General features: G+C 39.7%; 1 protein-coding gene across 5 annotated transcripts in view; it reads left to right on the forward strand.

Annotated features, from left to right (window-relative positions):
• TRABD (TraB domain containing) overlaps positions 1-18277 on the forward strand; it is a 788001-nt gene that overhangs the window by 450103 nt on the left and 319621 nt on the right. For all 5 annotated transcript variants that reach the window (XM_044088787.1, XM_044088786.1, XM_044088788.1 and 2 more), the window contains exon 6: positions 11755-11865. In XM_044088787.1, the coding sequence (XP_043944722.1) occupies positions 11755-11865 (111 nt within the window). The remainder of the gene's footprint in view (positions 1-11754; positions 11866-18277) is intronic.

Here is an 18277-nt window from a genome sequence, read left to right on the forward strand (position 1 = left end):
TATGAAGAGTTACTACTTAAGCCGCTTGACTTAAGCATGACAGTTTACATTGCAAATGGCTTATTTTAAGAAGCAGCAGTAATTGTATTTTTGATGTGCTTGATTGGTCTGGATGATGGCATAGAGGTAACGTAAAGTCAGACAGAGGGACATTGAGACTGGAAAGGTGTCATTAGCCCTTCCTGTTGTGCATGTGTATGCAAAATGATTTTGTCCCTTTTTCAGTTGATGATGGTGAGAGAACATTAGAAGGGACTGGTCTTGAGTAATGTAGGTAAAATCTTGAGAAGCCAATGGTAACTCTACTCTACTGTTCAATGTAAAGCTTAGTTGGGTTATATCCTAAAGCAGTAGTGCCCATTTTACCAGGTGCTATTAATTCAGTGGTCAGCAGTACAGATCATGAGACCATACCCACTGTCTTTACAATATTAATTTGTGTCATTGGTGCAGATTTTAAACTGTGCCATTATATATTAATTGGTTGTGTGGGATTGAATTATATAGGCCTGTGCTTTCACAAGTAGTATCATGAAAATGTTTTGCCTCACAATATTGGAGGGTTAATTTTATACTCTGCTGCAGTTGCATTTGCTCATTTTCTTACTTTGCTTTTTTATCACACACCTTAATTGAGCAGCTCAGGCTCTGCTCCCTCAGCCTAACCCCTGAAAGCCCAAAGACTCTCAACCAAGAGTGACACCGAACTGAACTCGTATCACACTGTCATATAATAAAATAAAAGCAAACAACAAACCGGCAGCACCTCTTTATCTCTATAAATACTCCCCCTTTTTTTCAGCAGCTTTTTGGAAGAAGGTGTCTAGTGAAATTCAAAGCATCCAGAATAAGAGGTGCGTCAAATTTTGTCAACCCTTGTAGTGTATGAATGAGGCAGAACCTTGAAAGTAAAGTTATGCTGTGTCTGCCGTGAATTATCTAAATATAAACTAACTGAGGTAGAATGCAGACACAGACTGAAGATATCTAGATCTTAAGTGTGCACTGAGACAGAAGCTAGGCACAGCTGATTTTTATAAACCGAGTGCGTGTGTTGCCTTACTGGAACAAGCTAATTTAAATATAAAATAACTTTTTTGACCAAGAGGAGATATTTAGATAAAGCATGCTGGGTAACTAACATTAGCAGCTGCACACAGGAGATATTTAGATAAAGCACGCTAGGTAACTAACATTAGAAGCTGCATGCTAGGTAACTAACATTAGAAGCTGCATGCTAGGTAACTAACATTAGAAGCTGCATGCTAAGTAACTAACTTTAGCAGCTGCACACAGGAGATATTTAGATAAAACATGCTATGTAACTAACATTAGAAGCTGCATGTTAGGTAACTAACATTAGAAGCTGCATGCTAGGTAACTAACATTAGCAGCTGCACATATTCCGCTGCACTGGGGATTACACTGCAGGTGACAGGCAGATTGTATTTTGTTATCCACTGGGCCTGCTCTGACTCACTGTGTTTGGCTACTTTTCACTCTGATACTTAATTGCAACTACATACAAAAGCAGAGAGCTTTCCAAACCTCCTTAATATCCAAAAGTTAAACCACCTACACTACCAATTAAAAGCTGTACTAGAACTCTTCACCCTCTCATAAAATTCCGTCAGAAAAAAATGCACCAAAACTTCCCTGTACAATGCAAGTAATTTAACACCGTATAGTGTAACCCCTCCCACAACATCGCTACATTGGACTTGCACTGCTTTCCATTCCGGTCCTGTACAATGCAAGTAATTTAACACCGTATAATGTAACCCCTCCCACAACATCGCCACATTGGACATGCACTGGTTTCCATTCCGGCCCTGTACAATGCAAGTAATTTAACACCGTATAGTGTGACCCCTCCCACAACATCGCCACATTGGACTTGCACTGGTTTCCATTCCGGCCCTGTACAATGCAAGTAATTTAACACCGTATAGTGTAACCCCTCCCACAACATCGCCACATTGGACTTGCACTGGTTTCCATTCCGGCCCTGTACAATGCAAGTAATTTAACACCGTATAGTGTGACCCCTCCCACAACATCGCCACATTGGACTTGCACTGGTTTCCATTCCGGCCCTGTACAATGCAAGTAATTTAACACCGTATAGTGTGACCCCTCCCACAACATCGCCACATTGGACTTGCACTGGTTTCCATTCCGGCCCTGTACAATGCAAGTAATTTAACACTGTATAGTGTAACCCCTCCCACAACATCGCCACATTAGACTTGCACTGGTTTCCATTCCGGTATACTAATATTTTTTCTTCCATCATCGTTTTATTTTATTTCCAGTAACTAAGGTACACATTTTGACATGAACGCCCTCACACTGGGACAAGATTATGGAACTACAATAAATGTAATTTATCAAATACTTTGGTACTTTCCAACTTCACGTAATCATGTATATTAATCACCACACCACCTAAGTATCTTCAAGCATGTCTTACCCCATATCATCCAGTTCCCCGTCAAGGTTATCATCTTTGTCTCTGAATACACTGTTCCCTCCCTTTCTGTAGCAGTGGAAATGCATACTCCCTTAAGGAAACGGTGGTGATCAAAGGAGTGGAAACAAATTCCACATCCCACTATCTGTCCTCTCTGTTTCCTTTATGCTGTTTGTTGACAGTGGAGCCTTTTCCTCCACCCTCCCAGCTGTACATCTGCAGTATCCCTTCCTATTTGAGTACCCCTGCCTCTCTTACCCTCTTCCATTCTTTGTCCAGTTTTCATCTTTTTAGTCATCTCCCACCTTTCTGCTATTGTATGTAGGGCCACTGTGGCATCTCGCACCCAGAGCCGGCCAACAGAAACCTAAATCTCTCTTAAGAAAATGGTCCATGTTGATCAGTGCTCTGCCCTGGTTAACAAATGGAACTAATATATAAATGAATAAGTACAAATCCTATCCAAGCTCTCTTCACCCAAACTCTGTACCTTTGTTCTCCAGACTCCTTTATCTCCTCTCCCTTGCATTCTTTTACTAGCTCTGTCTTTACTGCCTGCTAGTAATTGCATTTCCACTCTCTTCTCCCATCTGCAGTCCAACTCCTCTGCCCCAGAGTTCATGTTGGTGTCTGCTTCCATGTCCACATTTTTCTTTCTCCTCCCACAACCCGTTTGACTTCAGGACAGAACCACAGCATGTGCAACTGGTCAGCCCCCTCCTCACTGCATCCCCATCAACTGTCATTTCTGCCCAGTCCTTTGCAGCCCCCTGGCTACTGGCTTTTGGCAACTTCCTGTACTTCTTACCAAAAACATCCCTACTTCATATTTCTTTTTCAGTTACTCTCTTAATTTTGCCATAGCCTTACTTGCTCAAAATACACCTAGACTCTTATAAATTCTTTCTGCCCTACTACCTTGTAATAGTCGACCAATCCATAGCTTCACTGTCTTTCCTTGCCACCAGATCTTCCTTGCCTTATTTCTTGTTCTTCTTGTCAAGACCTCCTTTATTGTCCCTACTATTCTTTTATAGTTTAGTCACTCACTCTTCTTACAATCTGAATATAATTTTCACTTCTTCCCACTCAAGTAACATTCACTTCCCCATCTCCTTCACTGACACGGTTACTGGACTCTCTTTAGTCCCTTTTCTGCATGTTTCTGCTTCATCCCTCTTACTTCCACCTCACCCTGGCTATTCAGCAGCCTACTTAGCACGAAATGATCCTCCTCCATTCGATTTACTATCCCTCCCGTGTCTCTCCATCACCCCTCCCGCGTCCCTCCATTCCATCCATCACCCCTCCCGCGTCCCTCCATTCCATCCATCACCCCTCCCGCGTCCCTCCATTCCATCCATCACCCTTCCCGCGTCCCACAGTTCCATCCATCACCCCTCCCACGTCCCTCCATTCCATCCATCACCCCTCCCACTTCCCTCCATTCCATCCATCACCCGTCCCACGTCCCTCCATTCTATCCATCACCCCTCCCACGTCCCTCCATTCTATCCATCACCCCTCCCACGTCCCTCCATTCTATCCATCACCCCTCCCACGTCCCTCCATTACATCCATCACCCCTCCCACATCCCTGCCATTTAACTCATTTAAATAACTTTCACAATAAGTATCTGTCTCCAAGATAAATTTCATTTTGTTGATATAGTCATCAGTTCTCATAATGACAACCGCACCCCCTTTATCTGGTTTCATTATTCTGATGCCATATGGTTGTTTCAAACAATTAAGCTCATCTCTCTCTTCTTAGTTAAATTATTACTGAAACTATTGTTTCTAAACCTGCTACCCAGATTTCTAATATCGAGTTCACAAACTCTCTCAAAGGATGCTTAAATAGGATGGGTGGGGGGATTGTAAGAACTGGATACCTTGAGTGGTTGACATACCTGTTCTACCCCTTGAAACAAAACCTATAAATTCAATTTCCTCACATAAAGTTTTAAATCAACCAGTGTATTCACAGTGTTTAAGTATTGACTAGGAACAAACATAAAACCTTTTGCCAAGAGGTCACAAGTGGTTACATTCAAGGAAATGTCAGTATAATTGTAAACTTAAAAGTACTTACTTTCCTTGTGTCTTCTTTACTTACTTTCAGTACTTACTTTCCTTGTATCTGATGAAGTTCCTGCTTTTATTTTTGGAATGAAAGTGCTTGTATCTACTTGTTTGTTTGAATAAAGAAAGCATCCTTGTACTGAATTGGACGTGTTGGCTTGATTTAAAGCACACATTGAATTATTTCAGGGCTTCACTGGCTCTTATTGCCTGCATACTGCTTGTGTGGCCATTTTCTTGGAGGTTTGTGCATTTTTTCGTCTTTTACCACCTTCCAAGGATTCTTGCTTTCAGGAGTCCTGCCATTCCAGGCAGACAAATCTGTTGTTTGGGATCTCATTAAACAAGTTGGGACTGAATATGCCCTCTGCCAGGAGGCGATGACAATTTTAAAATGTGCCATGACTAACATCTAATTTAAGGTGGTAGTCTGCATCCCAGGGAATCCAGTTTATTGGCAAACAGACTAAGCAAATGTCTACTTTTACTACATCTTGCTCCTGCTGGTGTTACCATAGAGATAGTATATTCAGAGAGCAGGGTATGGGGACACAGTTGTCTTAAGGGACATTCCTGAACAACACTAAGCACATTGTTTTTCTCCATTGTCATGTTACTGGAAGGCTATTGAGGGATGCTCCAGCCCATTCATGGCCATCTGCATCCTTCATATTTTTCCTTTATTTCTTTTGGTAATGAAATTCTTGTGCAAGGTCACTCAAAGCAGAGTTCGTCTGCATTGCCTCATCTGCCACAGAAAGTCACTAGTTCATGGACCAACTAAAAAAAAAAATTAAATTGTCTCATTTAGTGGGCAGAGCTCACCCAAAGGATTATTGAGGAAGTTGTAGTAGCAGAAGTACTTTTCACCTTTCGATTTACATTATTGATGATGTTTCAAAGTGACCTCTTTCTTTCAGATAATGAAGAGGTCCATCTTTAATATCTGCCACCTTGTGGAACAGGATGTTTTGATTCTTTCGTTAGTGAAAATTCAAATAATTTTTTATGGTGATACTTCTCATTTGCTTGTAATTACAATTTGTGAGTTGTTCATGTGTCATGTGGTTTTATGGTAAGTTTTAATAAAAGGGATTTTGATAAAAAGCATGTTCAGCTACAAAATGTGGCCAAGGATTCTATTTTACCCTTAGGAATATTTGAGTAATTCAATACTGAATTTCACTCCACTAGTTTAGCTGCTTCAGGCTTGGTATTTTTACCATAAGTCTTAAAGCTGAAAAGAAATCATTTTTACTACTGATAGAAGTATGATTTTCTTTGATGTAATGACAACTCAGTAAATATATATATTTTGGATGGGTGCTGTTTTCTGTATTATGATCAGGGGTTGTATACAGCTCCTTTAATGGGTATAAAGTATAATGCAAATTCAGTCTGTGGCAGTGAATACCAGTAGCCTGTGCGTTTCTTAACCATGTATAAAGAGCCTTATATAAGCTCAGTTCGATAATTCAGTATGGAACTTTCAAGCATATAAAACAGGATGTTCCGCTACAAAATACACCTAAGATTGCTATTCTGCCATTATGGATGTCAGGGGTGAATATGACTAACCCCTTTACTTGCATGATTCACCATGAAAATTGAATTATGATTTGATACTATTCAAAAATCCTTTTTCTGATGAAGTATTTATGATTTTTCTTTTGATGCAATGACATCCTGATGAGTTATGCACAACCTTCTCCATGGAAATGGTGTGCAACGCAAAATGTCAGATTAACAGTGAAAGTCTTTGAACTGCTTCATTTCCTTTCTGTGTATAAAAGGCCACTAGTCAACCCCCCTTGGAGATTTCATTACAGACATTTCAGCCACTGAAGCCAAGATCTTTGACTACAAAAATACACTTGATTACTTTTCTTCCCTGAAGAATTTCAGTTCAGCTCAGTACTGAATTTGGCTTTACCACTTCAGCCTTTTCTTAATATGTAATTTGAACCATGACATAAAACAAATAAAAAAATTGCCTTCTGTAATTAAATATTCAAGATGCGTAGTTTTGAAGTAATGACAACTCTAAAGGTATGCTTTTGACCTGTGTTTTACTTGGTTCACAAGAACAAGTCATGTACAGTCGTCTCCAGTAGCAACAGTGTGCATTAACCCCTGAATATGGTACCTTTGTATAAAAGTCCATTGTCAGCTCACCTTCCATATTTCATTACAAACATTTCTGGTGTAGAAAAACTGATATTTTGTTATAAAATGCTATTCTGCTTTTAATGATTTTGGAGCTGAATTTGACAACAGCACTTTAGTTGCTTCAAGTCATGGCATTTGAGTCATGACATGATACAAATGGAAATAATTTCTTGATAAATATGTATTACTTTTAATTTTGCTGTAATGGCATCCAATTACATTTTCAATCTCTGCAAAGTAAACGGAGTATAATGCCAGAATGTTAACCCAGGTCTTCCAGAAAATTGCCTTTGGCACCTGTTTATGAACTGTGCATTGGTTCACCTGTGGCAATTCTTACTAAAAGTTGTAAAGAATTATAAGAAGATAATAATGTAGAAAACACACATACAACTTCCACTCTAGCCTCCAGGACTTCACGGCATCTCACTACTGATTTACACAGCAGTCCATTGCCTTTGTCTCTATATGGAGTTTTGGCCTCATCCTATGTACAGTAACAGAACTGTTGCATTATCTAATGAGGTATGACTTACTTCTGATGTAATGACAACTTAGTGTATTCTAGATATTAGCTTAATGCTGTCTTCTGATTAGAGGTCATCTATCCCTGCAGTGGAACTCTGGTATAATGCAAGACTGACACCAAAGCACCCCTAAAATGTTTAGACTTGTTCCCTTTAATGACCTGTATGTTATGTTGTTCCCAAATATCCCTAGGGATGCCAGAGTGCTAGAACATCTGGGCTGGAGGTCTGACATCTTCCTGTGAGTAATTCTGATTCATGTGATGAAACTCCCACAGTAGGGATACTATTGTTCATACTTCAATGTGTTACAGCAGGGATACTGACACAACTATGTCACAAGATGGGTTGCAAACTGGCTTAAGGACAGAACCCACAGGGTTAGAGTTGCTGGCGCTGTGTCAGACTCCAAGCCGGTCACAAGTGGTGTCCCACAGGGCTCGGTCCTTGGCCCCCTATTGTTTGGCATCTACTTCTCAGAAGTACAGGCCAACATGGGAGGACTTTGGCTGACAAAGTTTGCAGACGACTGCAAACTGGGCGCCATAGTGGAAAGTGCATCGGACACGGATATCCTTCAGAAGGGACTCACGGAAACAGATAGCTGGTGCAAGAGCCATGGCCTGAAGTTAAATGCCAAAAAATGTATAGTCATACCCTTCGGGAAAAACAAGGTAACCCCAAGCTACCATATAGGTGGCAATCCACTAAGCACAGAAGAGGTTATCAGGGACCTGGGGACCCAGGTTGACAGTGGCCTTTCTTTGACACTCACATTGCTAAAGTGGTTAGAAAGACCTTCTACATTGCCCACCTGATCATGAAGGGATTCACATCCAGATCTAGTGAGGTCATTGTTCCCCTGTACTCTTCACTTATCAGACCAATGATCGAGTACAATGCCCCATTTGGGATGTATCTCACCCGACATTTGCAGCAATTGGAGAGACCCCAAAAGTTCCTCACCAAAAGGATAAAGGGACTCCAAAATCTGTCATATGCTGCCAGATTGAAGAAACTCCAGCTCTATTCAGTCGCATACCGCCTGCTCAGAGGTGACATGTGCCTGACATACAAGGCCATGTCCAACCCGGAATTAATGGACATGCTCCACCTCAAAAATCCAAATCCACCAAAACCACTAGAGCAAGCGACTTAAACCTTAGCACGGATATAAATAGGACGTGCTGGAGGGATAGATTTATCACTCAGAGACTCCCTATGCTGTGGAATAAAATCCCGGTCCATGTGAGGCAGAGCACCTCGCTGACTCTGTTCAAGAGAAATCTAGACCTGTGGATGGGAGATCGTAGGTTTACCCCGGGAATCATCTCTGTGTCACTGCTGGACAGAGGCACAACAAACTAATGGGCACAGTATTTTTTCATATAAGGGGTGGCGTAAGCCACAAAAATTTGGGCTAGGCTTATAAATGCCTTAGGGCAGATAGCCTAGTATAAACCTATGAACCTATGAACTATATTTTCCTAAAGCCAGAATTTACTTTTATACCGAAGATTTTTGGATGCTTCTGTTACATTTATAACATGCTTAAATTTAGGAACAGTTAAAGATGACCTTAGATGTGCTGTTACATTTACAGTATGAACTCCTTCCCTAATGATGTTCGTTTCTTTTTACAACATACCACATAAGCCTTTTGGTGTATGTATCATTATACAATGAATGTTATGTGCAAATGTAGTAATCTGACTTTGTAGAAGGGGACATCTGGTCAGGATAAGGGTAGTAATATGTTGACGACATAGTTTAGTTTAGTTTACATTTGTTAACTATGGTAGAACTCTGATCCATATGGACCATTTCAAAGGCTCTGGCCAGGATGGTATTACACAAAATGATGGGTTCAAGTAGAAGGTGACATTAACTGGACATAATAAGATGTCTTTTGCAGTGCACTGAGGTTGGAGAGATGAATGTTTTATGAATGTAAAACCAGTAAGAATGGTAATGCATCAGCCTAGCATCATATTGTGCAGGGGGCCACATCTTCGTATTAATATTAAGGTGATGGACTGTGTAGTGCACAGAAAGGCAGAGGAAGGTTTACTGGTGTACATGCTTCAGCACGACAGAGAAACAAAACAAAACTCCTTTTTAAACGACAGCAAAAAGCTTTCTATTGGCATGTGTAGGTGCAGATATGCTCAAATGTTTCCTATGCTTTTTCGTGTGTATAGTTTTATTTTTCCTAACTGATTTCATTTATTTCACATCTGAAAAAAGAATGCAGCAACTCAACCTGTTAATCACAACGATAAAAAAGAGAATTCAGATGCACAGTGGATGTTGTAAAATTTAATTATTAAAATATAATTAATAAAAATATACGCCACAGAGGTATCACTCCATGAAGGCTCCTGGTTTATTACCTATGTGCATCTCCTTTTATATACACCACAGAGGTATCACTCCATGAACGCTCCTGGTTTATTACCCACGTGCATATCCTTTTATATACACCACAGAGGTATCACTCCGTGATGGCTCCTGGTTTATTACCCATGTGCATATCCTTTTATATACACCACAGAGGTATCACTCCATGAAGGCTCCTGGTTTATTACCCATGTGCATATCCTGTTATATACGCCACAGAGGTATCACTCCATGATGGCTCCTGGTTTATTACCCATGTGCATATCCTTTTATATACGCCACAGAGGTATCACTCCATGATGGCTCCTGGTTTATTACCCATGTGCATATCCTTTTATATACACCACAGAGGTATCACTCCATGAAGGCTCCTGGTTTATTACCCATGTGCATATCTTTTTATATACGCCACAGAGGTATCACTCCATGAATGCTCCTGGTTTATTACCCATGTGCATATCCTTTTATATACACCACAGAGGTATCACTCCATGATGGCTCCTGGTTTATTACCCACGTGCATATCCTTTTATATACACCACAGAGGTATCACTCCATGAACGCTCCTAGTTTATTACCCATGCGCATATCCTTTTATATACACCACAGAGGTATCACTCCATGATGGCTCCTGGTTTATTACCCATGTGCATATCCTTTTATATACACCACATATGTATGACTCCATGATGGCTCCTGGTTTATTACCCATGTGCATATCCTTTTATCTACACCACAGAGGTATCACTCCATGATGGCTCCTGGTTTATTACCCATGTGCATCTCCTTTTATATACACCACAGAGGTATCACTCCATGATGGCTCCTGGTTTATTACCCATGTGCATCTCCTTTTATATACACCACAGAGGTATCACTCCATGTTGGCTCCTGGTTTATTACCCATGTGCATATGCTTTTATATACACCACAGAGGTATCACTCCATGAAGGCTCCTGGTTTATTACCCATGTGCATATCCTTTTATATACACCACAGAGGTATCACTCCATGATGGCTCCTGGTTTATTACCCATGTGCATATCCTTTTATATACACCACAGAGGTATCGCTCCGTGATGGCTCCTGGTTTATTACCTATGTGCATATCCTTTTATATACACCAGAGAGGTATCACTCCATGATGGCTCCTGGTTTATTTCCCATGTGCATATCCTTTTATATACACCAGAGAGGTATCACTCCATGATGGCTCCCAGTTTATTACCCATGTGCATATCCTTTTATATATACCACAGAGGTATCACTCCATGATGGCTCCTGGTTTATTACCATGTGCAAATCCTTTTATATACGCCACAGAGGTATCACTCCATGAAGGCTCCTGGTTTATTACCCATGTGCATATCTTTTTATATACGCCACAGAGGTATCACTCCATGATGGCTCCTGGTTTATTACCCATGTGCATATCCTTTTATATACGCCACAGAGGTATCACTCCATGATGGCTCCCGGTTTATTACCCATGTGCATATCCTTTTATATACCCCACAGAGGTATCACTCCATGATGGCTCCCGGTTTATTACCCATGTGCATATCCTTTTATATACGCCACAGAGGTATCACTCCGTGAAGGCTCCTGGTTTATTACCCATGTGCATATCCTTTTATATACGTCACAGAAGTATCACTTCATGAAGGCTCCTGGTTTATTACCCATGTGCATATCCTTTTATATACACCACAGAGGTATCACTCCATGAAGGCTCCTGGTTTATTACCCATGTGCATATCGTTTTATATACACCACAGCGGTATCACTCCATGATGGCTCCTGGGTTATTACCCATGTGCATATCCTTTTATCTACACCACAGAGGTATCACTCCATGATGGCTCCTGGTTTATTACCTATGTGCATATCTTTTTGAGTACTTTCTTCCTCAGTGCTTTTGTAGTTTTCTCAATATTTGTCATTGTGATGAATGGCAGTGCCTATTTCTTGAGGGGTACATTGCTCCGCAAGAGGTTCTCATGTGTGTATGTATGTAGGTGTGTATCTATTATTTGTTAATCCATATTATTTTGGATATCGTCATTTCTGTTGGCCTTCACTGTGTTATTTTACTTCTAGAATGGAGTCATGTCTGGACTGATGCAGATTCTGCTACTGAAGGTCTCTGCTCACATAACAGAACAGCTGGGTATGGCCCCTGGAGGGGAATTCAGAGAAGCTTTTAAGGAGGTATGACTCAAACTAATTAAAATGTTATGTTCTAAAACCAGCCTTTCCAGAGCTTGATTATGTTATGGTCATTTCTCTGAATTGTAAATGTATGTGGTTGTAGTTTAAGTTTATCTGCATACAGTAAATAAGGTCACCTTGGCTAATGCTTTTATGTGAAATATTTTACTAATGTGTTTTCAAATGCTTAAAAATGAAGTTAATAAATGTCAAATGGTTGCTTCATCCAGTGCTGTTTTTTAGGTATGCATTCCATTGTTTAGATACAAATATTTCGTTTCCATTTCTTTGTGAAACAAATGCTTTGTGAATGCCAAATTCCAAAGGCAGGGGATGGGTGGAGAAAGGGGAGGAAGAGTCAGAGAGGGGTATATGAATGGTAGAATCTTAAACCCAAGGGCAGACTTGAGAGGCTAACTGCTTAGTTTTGAAATCATGGACCTCACTTACAGTCAAATGTTTTACTAGGTACACAGGTTGGCTTTCTAGGCACCTGATGCATTACAACTGTTTACATCACTGATGTTCTGTAGGACAGTGTTTTTTTTTTTTTTTGAAGTGTATATTAAAGAGTGGTAATTTAAGTCACTTCCCATATAAATTGCACAGTCTTGACTCATATATATAAGATTTTTATTAGTTATTGAACAAATAAGTCTCATTTCTCAGGATCACTGTATGTTATTTGAGGGAAGGTCTGAAATGTCAAGATGCAAGAGTAGCCCCCACAGGGGCGAATGTTCATTTTTGTGCATCTCTAATGATGATATGCAGTACTTTATTGTTTCTAACTTCCTTCCAGCAGTGTTTACTGCACAGATCACACAGTTTTTCTTTTTCTTTTTTGGAACAGGCTTTTGTATTGGGAGAACAAAGTTGCTGTAATTCATTAAACTTTGCACAGCTTTTCAACTGTTTTTTGTTTCTTTTATAACAGTTTTACAGTAGTTACAACACAACAGGTGTTACCTCACAACTTCTTGATCCGTAAATGATAAGAACTAGAAAAATCAGCTCAGAATGCAGCAGAGATTAGCTGTTAGGCTAAAGCTGCCCTAAAAAAATTGGTAACAGATGTGATGCAGATACAAGGAAGTAGAACAAAGCAGTTTTTCACTAGCACTGAAGAACATGTGATGAAAAGGCTGGTCATTGTTTTACTGAGCAAAGGGGGTAGTCAAAGACTGGTAGTGTCAGAGATACAACAGATAGCACTTGACTTTGATGCAGAAGGTTGTCGGTTCTATTCCCACACCAGGTAGATAGATTGCAGACACTGCAGTGTGGCATAAGGAAGGTGCTGCACTCCTAAGTGTGTCTCCTTTGGATGAGTTGTTAAACCGAGGCCCTGCTGTCCCTTGGATGAGATGTTAAACCGAGGCCCCATCTGCTTGAGCTGGTGGTAGCTTAGATGGATGTGAAAGATCCCACAACACTTGTTGGAAAGGGTAGTGGACGTTCCCTGATGCCCTTGTCAAATTTTCTAATAGTATAAATTCCATCTCTGGTCTCCCCTGAAAAGAGGCTACTAGCTTAGTAAGACTAACCTAGTCAACAAAGAATGAATGAATTAATAAATAAGTGATGTAGTTCATACCAGTGTAGTTAATTGTTTTTTTTTCAGCTGTTTTGCTCTTTATTTACAGAAGCGTGACAAGTTCCAACAAAGGGGTAAGACTGCTTTGAAGATACATGGGAAATGACTAGGCAGAAAATAGAAAATATAGTGAGGGGCTTTGGAAAGTTGAGGTACCTTCTTCAAATGAGCTGCATCCCATGAGAGATTATAATAGTTAGACCACTAGCAGAATCTTATAGATTATTACAAAACAGGGTGGTAGCCTGCTAGCTATCACATGGTTTCTGACTGTAGTACGAGTGGCCCAGATATTTCTGACTGTAGTACGAGTGGCCCAGATATGGTTAACATTGGACATCAACGTGTTTGCTGGGATAAGGATGGATTTGAAAGGCTAGAGACCACTTCAACTCCTCAGGAATAAAGTCAGATTCTCAGACTTTGCTTGTTTTCCTTATGTTCCCAAGGATAATTACCAATTTAAAGGGTGACTTTAAGATCTATAACTTCTCCATGGTTGACATTGAGCCAGATCTAGTTGAATTACTAGCATTGGGCTATACCTTTGTTCCATCTACCACTGGTAACCTAGCTAAGGCTATTATTGACTTGAAAATTTTCACTCGTAAGCTGAATTTGAAACTTTTTTTCAGTGACCATGTTACTAATGCATTACTTGGTCTTAAAATGCCTAGTTTATTTAACCCACCCTTGCATGGTAATTTACAACTGTTTGAGAGCATGTGTGAGGTTGACATTAGGCATTTATTTTCATCAACACAGGGTAAGATTGACTTTTCTAAGTTCAATATTACCAAAGAGCAAGCAGCAGGCCTTCGCCATTTGAGTGAATTACCTATCCGTGTTGTTAAACCGGATAAAGGAGGGGGTCTAGTAATCATGGATGAGCTCGATTATAAGGATAGAATGCACCTTATTTTGAACAGCCCAGCTTACGGTGAGGCCTCTTTGAACGAGGTTAATGTCACTCATGGTCGTATTAGAGGCTATTACAGGGATTTATATTTGGGTGAAAAGATAGATATTGATTTATATAATTTCATTGACATCTTTCCCGCTAAAATCCCTGTCATGTTTGGCATCCCTAAGATCCATAAGGATGCCTCAAACCCTCCCATGAGAGCCTTAGTTGATGGTCGTTCATCGATGACTCATCCGTGTTCAAGGCTTATAGACAATATTTTGTCTAAATACATCAGACAAATCCCAAGCATCTGTAAGGACTCATGGTCATTCTTAAGTAACATTAATAAAATCCCTTTTGATGGCCGTAATAATTTTCTAACAATCGATGTAATAGATCTGTATACCTCCATTCCACACATAGAAGCAGTGGAATGGATTGGGATATTGTTGGCCGAATTGGGGGCACCAAAGTCAGATATTAATTTGGTCTCTGAGCTATTGGAAATTGTCCTTACATCCAATTTTTTTATTTTTGACAAGGAGATTTACTTGCAAAAACAGGGTGTGGCCATGGGCTCACCCTGTGGTGCTAGTGTGGCGAATCTCTTTGTCGCTTTTTGGGAGAAGCACTTCGTTTTCTGTAATCCTGAAATGATGAAGTTTATCACCTTTTACACTAGATTCTTGGATGATATTTTCATCCTTTTTAAAGGTGATACTGAGAGTGCGGATGTTTTTGTAAATACTATCAATAAAACCACCACTTTCTTGAAGTTTACTTCTAACTTTTCTACAAAGGAGATAGACTACCTTGATGTCAAGTTGGTCAAGGGGCTTGATGTATTAACATCTTCCATTTACAGAAAGCCGACCTATTGCAACTCTTTGTTGCACTTCTCGAGTTCACATCCATATAGACAGAAAAGGGCTATTATGAAGGGTCAGCTGGTCCGAGCTGTAAGAATGTGCAGTACTTTACCTAGCTTTCTCATCGAATGCTCTCTTTTGAAGGATATGTTTTGTAAACGTGGTTATCCTATCCAACTGTTTGATGAGTTGTTTAATGAGGTTAGCTTGAAAAGGTCTGAGGGTTACTTTAAGCCCCTTTTAGACCAGTCTCCTCCTTTGAGCATTGATATTCAGGATGTTTCAACATCAACAGGGGACATTCCATTAAATGAAGTTCAAAACCTGAATCACACATATGGTGAAAAACAGTTCAATCTCAGCTTCATTATTACATTTAATGTGAACGCCATGGCTATTATGTCTATTATTAAAAAGAACTGGCATTTTATTTCTGGTTCAGCTGACCTCGTTGAAAAACTGGGTCCGTCTCCTTTAATAGTATTTAAAAGGGATAGTAACCTTAAAGAACTGGTACAAAGAAAAGGCAATGAATTTTCGTTTTCTAGGCAAAAAGGGACATTTAAGTGTGGTTCTTGTAATTATTGCAAGTACATTAAACCTGGGAATTCTTTTAACATTGGGAATAGGAAATTCCACATTAACCACAAGATTAATTGTCAAACTTGTTCTGTTGTTTATGCTGCATTCTGTGTTTGCTGTCCAGCCTTCTATATTGGGAAGACGGACCGCAAACTCAGAGAGCGTATTTACCAGCATATATACGCTATAAAGAAAAATAAAGGGGATAATGCTCTAGCTAAGCATGTTGACAAAAATTCAGGACACTCTTTTGTCTTTATGGGTATTGACCATTTACAAGGAAGCATTAGAGGTGGGCCATTGTCATTGATGTTAGAGTCCCGTGAGCTTGAATGGCAATTATCTTTGAATGCCTTTAAAGCTCCGGGACTCAATGAAAACTGTAATATAAATGCAGTTTTAAAACTACGTAGTTATTTGAGGTAGTTTTTTGTTATTTATTTTGCTTATTTTGATTAATATTTTAATTTTTATAATTGAGGAACTTGATGTTTTTTATGAGTGATTTTTAATGCTGATCTTACTGTCATGCAATTACTTTGAGGATTTTGGTTTGTATTAACCTAATGAATATCTGTGGGGAAGGTTTTTATAACATTTTGTGAGATGATAGGGTAAGTGACTACCTAGTGACGTAAACTTCTATTTCCGGTTGTGTGTATTTAAACTCGTAGAGTTTTTTTTGAATGTTATCTGAAGAAGCTGCATTGTCTTTTGTAGCGAAAACGCTTTTTCATAAAAAATAAAACTGCGTTCATAATCAACGAATACAGTCTGCTGGCGTTCTCTTTTGGGACTTCCTGGTGTGATTTCTACTTGTTTTCCTTATGTCGGTAAATATCAGTCACAGGGAAACAGGGCTTCAGATTGCACTCAGAATATGAGCCTGATGCCCAAAGCATTGGATTATGGAACTGTACTGTATGTGACATTAGCGTATTGCCATGTCTTTCTAGAAAAGAGCGATGGAAGACACCCAGCTTCAGGCTCTACATGCCTAGGATTCCCTTCTGTGGTGCAAGAACATTCCCCTAAAGCTGCCTAGTATTATAATTTCATGTTATGTGAAATTGTGGACCATATGAAAGACAATAGCCCAGTGTTATTGTCCAGGGCTGAAAAAAAAGAAGCCAGAGGTAATGTTGTTAGACTTGAGGTGCTGTAGGTAATACTTTGCACAAAAGTGAGTAAGGTGAAGAATTCTATTCCTGTCACAGGTGGCTGGCAGCATGATTTCATACAGTGGAAACCTCCTTAGTCCAACAGATCTGGTTTTATGATTGAATCACCACTAACTTGGATAGATGTCTTGCATTATGTTGCACTAATCATTTTAAATTGTATTTAAGTCTGCACTAATCATGTCACTTGTCTTCACTTTTTTTATTCACATTCAAAAGAAATTTCCGTAAGTGCAGCTTAATGGTCCTTGGTATCATTACCAGCCAAGAGACTGTCCACATACCTGGCCGGTTTCTTCTTAGATTATTATCAGCCTAGAGACCTACCATATACCTGGACAGTTTCTTCCTAAGATTATTAGCCTAGAGACTTCCAGATACCTGGTGAGTTTCTCAAGTGACCTTCCATGTGTCAAATATTTACCAGAACTGTTTATTTTGAAAACTTAACTTCTTTCTGCAATTATTGGTTCTCATTCACCTTTCTTGCAGGTACAGCTCTTGACTACTGTAACACTGAACTGTAGTGATTGTGCCGTTTCTGGTTGCTAAACTTTGACATGTTTGTTTTACACAGATGCCTGTGATCCCTCCTGTATAGCTTTCTAACTTACTTCGATACAAATCATGTAGGACCTTCATTCTGAGGTTTGACCAGCTATTTCAGCTCTAGGCTGCAGATGTTGACATTGATATTGGGTTTTTACTGTGTCTGTTACCCTCAGCCTTCTGCTGGTTAAGTGTTGAGCCTGTGCAGAGGTGTGTTATTTCACTGCAGAACTGCAAGGTGACCATCCTCTTAGTTATTGGTGTTGATGTTTCATATTAGACTTTTTCACTGTTTGGATAGTTCTCTCCATCAGATGGTGGATAGCTGTTTGTCTGAGTTTCCACTCGGCACAAATCTTCTGAATTTCTGACTTTTGTTTTGGACGTATTGTCATAGATGAGAACAGCAGTATTCCTGGTCATTCTTTAATGTAATATTTACTTTGTATGTCTGTTTGATAATTTAAGGCAACCTGTATGCTCAAACGCATGAATATGGAAAATGAATAATCTGTACATATAAAATAAATAGGTTCTTTAAATTAAAACAGATCTGTCCCTATGCTGCTTCCTAGATTCCCTGGTACTGAGTGTCCACTCATGTCTTCCTGTAGATTGTTATTATACACTGCAAATGGCAAAACACCACACCGCTTGTTCAGTGTGAGTCAGCATTATTGACCAATGTACACTGTCTTTCTCTTTCTTAACACTGTATTCCCAGATG

Source organism: Protopterus annectens, chromosome 11.part0, assembly GCF_019279795.1.
Source record: "Protopterus annectens isolate FY-2018-M chromosome 11.part0, PAN1.0, whole genome shotgun sequence".
Classification (NCBI taxonomy): domain Eukaryota; kingdom Metazoa; phylum Chordata; order Ceratodontiformes; family Protopteridae; genus Protopterus; species Protopterus annectens.